At 35.5% G+C, this 6,495-nt stretch overlaps 1 protein-coding gene across 2 annotated transcripts in view; it reads left to right on the top strand.

Moving 5' to 3' along the window:
- The window catches only part of LOC107667683 (NEDD4-like E3 ubiquitin-protein ligase WWP2), a 50,644-nt gene that overhangs the window by 12,999 nt on the left and 31,150 nt on the right, over nt 1–6,495 (top strand). For both annotated transcript variants that reach the window (XM_016459409.1, XM_016459408.1), the window contains exons 6-9: nt 1,746–1,812; nt 2,869–3,011; nt 5,702–5,861; nt 5,941–6,030. In XM_016459409.1, the coding sequence (XP_016314895.1) occupies nt 1,746–1,812; nt 2,869–3,011; nt 5,702–5,861; nt 5,941–6,030 (460 nt within the window). The remainder of the gene's footprint in view (nt 1–1,745; nt 1,813–2,868; nt 3,012–5,701; nt 5,862–5,940; nt 6,031–6,495) is intronic.

The following is a 6,495-nucleotide window of genomic DNA, read 5'->3' as shown; positions in this document are numbered from 1 at the left end:
CACAGTACACACACATATAGTATGTAAACAAACTTTTATTTTGAATGCGATTTATTAATCATTTTGCAGCCCTAATAACTACAGATATCAAAAAATTAATTGATGAGCAAATAATTGTCAGTCCTACATTTAATATGCTACTCATGCAGTTTTAGTCATTCTGAAATTTCTCTGACTTTGGTCGAATGCATGTGTTGCATTTATTTGTGGAAGTCTTTTTTGTAAACAGTTTGAAATATGGACGTGTTTGGAGCTGCTTAAACCATGAATGAGGCGGTAATAAACACCAACACAAGCTCTGAGTGTAAATGCTTCTTATGCATGTGTCTAATGTTGTTCTGGAGATGAATCATCTGTTGCATATGATTTTGTTGTGTTTGTTTTTTCAGTGATTTGTCTGACTTTATCTTTCAGTTACTCATTGTACACACATATGCTTATGGGCTCTCAAATCCTGGTTTTAGCCACGTACAGTATAAAGATCTGGAGTGTGTTTTCTCTCGGCGTGTGAGTTTGTGTTTGACCTTCAGCGGTGGATAAAGGTTGAGTGTGTGCAGGTCTGTTAGGGTCCTCTGTTCGCTCTGAAGTCGCTCCTGTTGGTTTAATGTTTTCCCTCATTTCCCCTGGCAGTTTTTTTCTGAAACGCATGCACTACATAAACAGTTCTTTGTGTACAGACCTGGGGAACGACAGAATGGCACACACATTCAGTAAACAGAAACGTTTGCTCAAACTTACTAAGTCTCAAACGTTCTTACAGTAACTTGTGATTTTTGTAATAAAAGGTTTAATGCTGCTCCATTTGAGTTTAGAAGTGCAAGCCTTTTATTAACATACTTTCATGTTAAACTACTTAAAACGGAAAATGCAAACACATGATTCATTAAGAGCAACAACATAAGCAGCGTCAAAATATATTTAGTTAAATTTCAGAAGCATGTTAGTATTAAAGCCATGGTTATCCAAGAATTTTCCTCTCATGGGATTCCAAACTACAATTTTCAGAAAAGGAGAAATTTTCATTGTTTTTTTTCCATATACTGAACAACAAATTTGTGTGAGAAACAGACAGAAATATTATAAGTATTGTATGACATGATCAGGCTTGAACTATAGCACACCAGTCATATGGACATTTATACGGGGGAAAAAAAAATCTCGGAAGCATCACGTTTTTGTGCTCCAAGGAAGAAAGGAAGTCATTCATGTTTGGATCAACATGAGGGTGTCTTTCTTACATCCTTAGAAGAACATGAGAGTGAACTCTCTTAAATATTAAACTAATAGAGGTTAGACAGTAACGTACAATAGATTACATGAACATCTGGCGTAAATGCTGAAAATTGAATATAACCAGAATTAAACCAGAACTGAGCTCATAAATGCATGGGCGTAAGAGTATGTTTGTCAGCTCTCTCTCAATATATTCTGTTATATTGTGTCACTCAACACACAACACATTTTAATGCAGATCACTACAACTTCATGATGTTTTCTGAGTAATATTATGACCAGCGCTTTCCAATTTGTGCTTTGGTGTCTCTGTACCTTTTGCAGCATTAGATGCTTTTTGTGCTTTTGTAAACAAATATGTGAAATTATCAATCATGCAGTCATGAAAAGTAGGTCATTTTAGATGCATCACTGGTTTTTAACACATGGTCACCGAGTAGGAATGGCAAACCTTTCTCCATGATGTATGTGAATCAGTCCTAATGATGTTTTGTGTATTTTTGTCTGTGCAGAGATGGTTCACTCGAGCAGGTCTAATCATAGTGAGGAGAGCCCAAGTACCAGCAGCCCCCGTGGACGGTCAGCACAAATATCTCTCTTTGTCTTGTTGTTAATCACTGATTATTCATTATGTAGTTTCTGCTTCTCCTGCTTCATGTCTTCTGTTGTCCTGTCTCTCTAATGTCCTGGTGAGCACAGCCTTGTTTTCTGTGCATGATATCCTAAATGGGCTGTTGGTGTTAGGGGTTACTGGTATGACCAATATTTTTGAGTAATCCAGTGAATTGATTACACTGAAAGGTGCTTTATGCAATTTTTACATTTACATTTAGTCATTTAGCAGATGCTTTTATCCAAAGCGAAATCAACAAAAGAGCAATGATATGCAAGTGCTATAACAAGTCTCAGTTAGCTTAACGCAGCACACATAGAAGGTTTTTTTAATTATATAATAAAAAGAAAACAGATAGAATAGAAAAAGAATAGCGCAAGCTAGTGTTAGTTTTTGGTTATTTTCTCTTATTTTGAACTTATGTGGAACCAACACCAGAACCATATTTGTAGCTGTTGTAAAACAAATGTTAAATAATTAAATTAATAAATGAAGAAAAATGTAGAGCATATCAGCTTTGTTGCATACTGTTCCTGTGTATCGCGCACACAATTGTTTATTATGATTGAATTGTGCCGAGAGAACATGCGTGGGTGGGTGGGCAAATTAAAAAAAAAAATTGTAGTTGTAAGAAATTCTGTTGCTTAATTGCACAATTAAAAGAACAAAACGGTCAGTTCTATCAAACCAGGAGTTGCCAAACCCACCAGTATGTCCCAAATAATCATGACTGGCAAGCAAATGTGTTACTTAAAATTTTTGGTCGTAAACGTTATCTAGTCAGTCTAGGCCTAAGATCCTAAATAATAGAACTGGCTTGGGCAATCTAGCAAATTGTGTGCACCCTCCGTGGGAGTGTTACAGGATGTTTACTAAAATACTTGCTCCATGTCCAGGTAGGTTGGACATACCCATAATTAAACATATTCACTGAGGCATGGCAGGAACTACACAGAAATAACCGTCACGCATATGTACAATAACAACGCTGTGTCTGATATGAATCTCTTATACATTTCCAGAAGTTTAGCTCATTCTGTGGGTTCTTGTGGAGATTCTCCAGCGGACATCAGAGGAGCTGTTCTCACGAATGGAGAGCTGAAAGGAGAAGCTGTAGACGACACACACTGCTCGAAGACGGCCATCAGCAGCCTGAGCAGTGCTGGTCAGATACACACACACACACACTCACACTCACACATAAAAGTTTTTGTTTACATAATATGTGTGTGTACTGTGTATATTTATTATGTGTCTATAAATACACATAAAAATGAAAAACATAAAAATGTTCACATTTTTATGAAAAACATAAAAATGCATGCAAATACATGCATGCATATATTTAAGAAAAATATGTTATGTTTATATATTAAATATAATAAGAATATAAATGTATATACATGTAAATATTTTCAAAATATACTGTACGTGTGTGTATTTATATGTACATAATAAATATACACAGTGCACATACATATATTATGTAAACAAAAATGTTTATTTTGGATGCAGTTAATCGCGATTAATCATTTGACAGCACTAGTTAATTCACAGAGGTGCTTTTATTTTGACAAAACGTTAAGGACAGTAAGAATTGTTGTGCTTTTAATAATAAGCGCATCCCACCCTTTATTTTCTCATTCATCCATGCTTCTTTATTCCTCTGATGTGCCAGTGTCCGCTTTAAAAACTCCTGTCCGCAATATAAAACATACAGCAAAATCTCAGTTGATTGACACCTAAATGGATAATTCAACCAAAAATTTAAATTATGTAATCATTTACTTTTTTGTATGTCATTCCAAACCCATACGACTATGGTTAATCTTCAAAACACAAATGAAGATTTTTCTTCAGCCGTCTGTTATTATATAGGTCTGGAGCATAGAAAACAATTAAAATCAGTTGTAGTGGTAGTTGTATTTATGCTGTATGTATATTGTATGCTATCACTAATAAAAATAATAGTAATATCAGTGTATATATACAGTAGTAAAATGTAACACACACATTAATACAGGATCCTAACATTATTCATCCTCCTCTGGATGGTGCTGTGAACCCAGACACGTCGGCGTTTGGCTTTCCATTGTATTTGGGACTTTTTGACAACAGGTACAAAACAGCGATTGTAGTTATCTCCAGCATGGTTGATTCGCGTGTTTTTATTCGCGTGAGTGACACGAAAAACATCCCGCGAGTAATCTAGAGCGAGTGACGCGATGCGCATATTCGCTTTGCGTCTGGTGTGAACACACCATTAGAGGTTTCTGAGGTCGCTACTGCAAAAAAAAATTATTTGTCGAAGTTTTAAATTAAACGAAGGTTATTGGAGTATGTTTTACAAGAAAATACTACTTCAGTTCTTCTACTTCACAGTTTCACATTTAATTCAATGTGTTGCTTGCCATTTCTTTGTAATTATTTGTGAAATTTACTAGCAATTTCTAAATGAAAATTATTTCTACACCTTTTTTTTTTTTTTTTACAGCGATGCATCATATTTGGCAAACACGGAAGCTCAAATAATGCCTTTTTAATAACCTATATTTGGATCTTTTATGTTTTGGTTACCTGAACTTTTAATGGAGGGACAGAAACCTTTCAGGTTTCGTTTAAAATATCCTAATTTGTGTTTCGCAGTCTTATGGGTTTGGAATGAAATGAGTGGAAGTAAATGATGACATAATTAGGACTATCAGTCGATTAAAATTTTTAATCTAATTAATTACACGACGTGTCAAAAAAAAATTTGTTTTTACTGTGAAAATACCTACAAAATATTATTTAAAGCTATTTTTGTGTTAAATGAGAAAGTATCAAGTAGACATTACAAACTGTAGCTTTAGAAAGAAATATTTTATTTGATTTAAAATAAAATGTATTATACATAAACATTTAGGCTACAACAGCCTAACATAAACTATGGAACATAAAAGAAGATAATTTGAGAAACATCTCAGTATTTTTTGTTCATACAGTGAAAGTCATAAAACTGATTTGTTACCAACAGTCTTCAAAATTCCTTCTTTTATGTTCCACAAAAGAAAGTTTTGAAACGACATGAGGGTGAGTAAATTAGTAAATGATGACAGATAACATATGATATGATACTCTAAATAAGAAACTAAATCTGCCAGCAGGTGGCAGTAAATGTCTTTACGAGTCATTCATTCATTTGATTCGTTCAAATGGCTGATTCATTCAGGAATGAAGTAAATGGCTCTGTTTATGTATAGGCCTTTGAATCATTGATTCACACCATTCGTTCAAAACGCAGATTCATTCAGAAACTAAACACCGCTGTGTTGCTCAGAGACGCACAACAGTTCTGCTGTGGCTTTACAGCTAATATGTTCATAACATAATATTGGGTTTAAAATATAAAACAATATTAGCTTCTTATTTACTAAACTGTTGTATAAAATCACACTTGCACTCCTTATATTCCGGACAAAATCACCACTCGTTTAATACTGCTCTCACTGCTCGTGTGATATCGCTTATCGTATGATATAAATATGAGACAAAAACTCATACAGGAGCATTTTTGCCCCAATATCTTGAATTTTAGGGCATAACTGCATTTAAAGAGTTGTTGTCCTGCATCATATTTGTCAACAGTCAACTGTATGAAATATAAGATGACGTAGAGGTCTGGGGGCGGGGCCAGTGCGTTAACTGCATTCAAATATTTTAATTGCGTTATTTTTTTTATTTTAATTTTAACGTGTTAAACTGACAGCCCTAGACATAATATATAAATATCGTCCTACTTAGGCCCTAGTAAACACTCTTTGAGTGGTCTGCTTTGGTGTGATGGTGTTCAATTTTTCATTGGTCTTTGCTCAGGTAAAGGTGAGACGGCTGCTAATGGCTCCCCCTCACTGAGCTCAACCCCCTCGGCTGAGATGGACAGTTCTGCCCCGCCAGCAGCCACAGAGACCCCATCCTCCACCGACCAGAGCAGTACAGCCACAGAGACACACACCACTGATGCACTGCCTGCTGGGTACGTCACAGAGCTGCAGCTGAATTTAAACCTTAACACATGCCGTTTCGGTCTGCTCAGTGTTTTTTATCTCTTGTAGTTGGGAACAGCGAATTCTCCCTCATGGACGAGTCTACTATGTGGATCACAACACAAAGACCACCACATGGGAGAGACCCCTCCCACCAGGGTGTGTATCTGTCTTTATCACATGTTTGTGTTTATAATGTTTACAGAAGGAGTTACTAAGATCAATCCATCCCTAACAATTTGCACATTAGCATCAAATCTTATTTCAGCACCCTAAAAGGTGAAACAATTTCAGGTTAGGGTTGTGTGATTTGTATCGGTTATGATAATATCGTAATTGTTGTTTTAACAATGTGGAAGCTTACTTTATCGTGTAGGTCACTCACTTTGCAAAAAGCAAACGAAACCTGCCTTGAAATGCATGCTTTTACTGAGGGATATAGAATATCAGCAAGTGTGATACTGGCCATTGAAAATGTAGATGTAGTAAATGTAGATGTTTAATATGAGTCCACAAATACACCACATATATTATGATCACATGTCTTAAAAAAAATGTAATCTAACACTAAGAGGGAGTGATTCTCTTTGGAAGTCAGTTGTGTGTTCCTGTGACCTGCTTCAT

This window comes from Sinocyclocheilus anshuiensis, unplaced genomic scaffold (assembly GCF_001515605.1).
Source record: "Sinocyclocheilus anshuiensis isolate Anshui unplaced genomic scaffold, SAMN03320099.WGS_v1.1 scaffold1827, whole genome shotgun sequence".
NCBI lineage: Eukaryota > Metazoa > Chordata > Actinopteri > Cypriniformes > Cyprinidae > Sinocyclocheilus > Sinocyclocheilus anshuiensis.
Note: the sequence above shows the minus strand (reverse complement) of the source record. Positions and strands in the feature narration are given on the sequence as shown.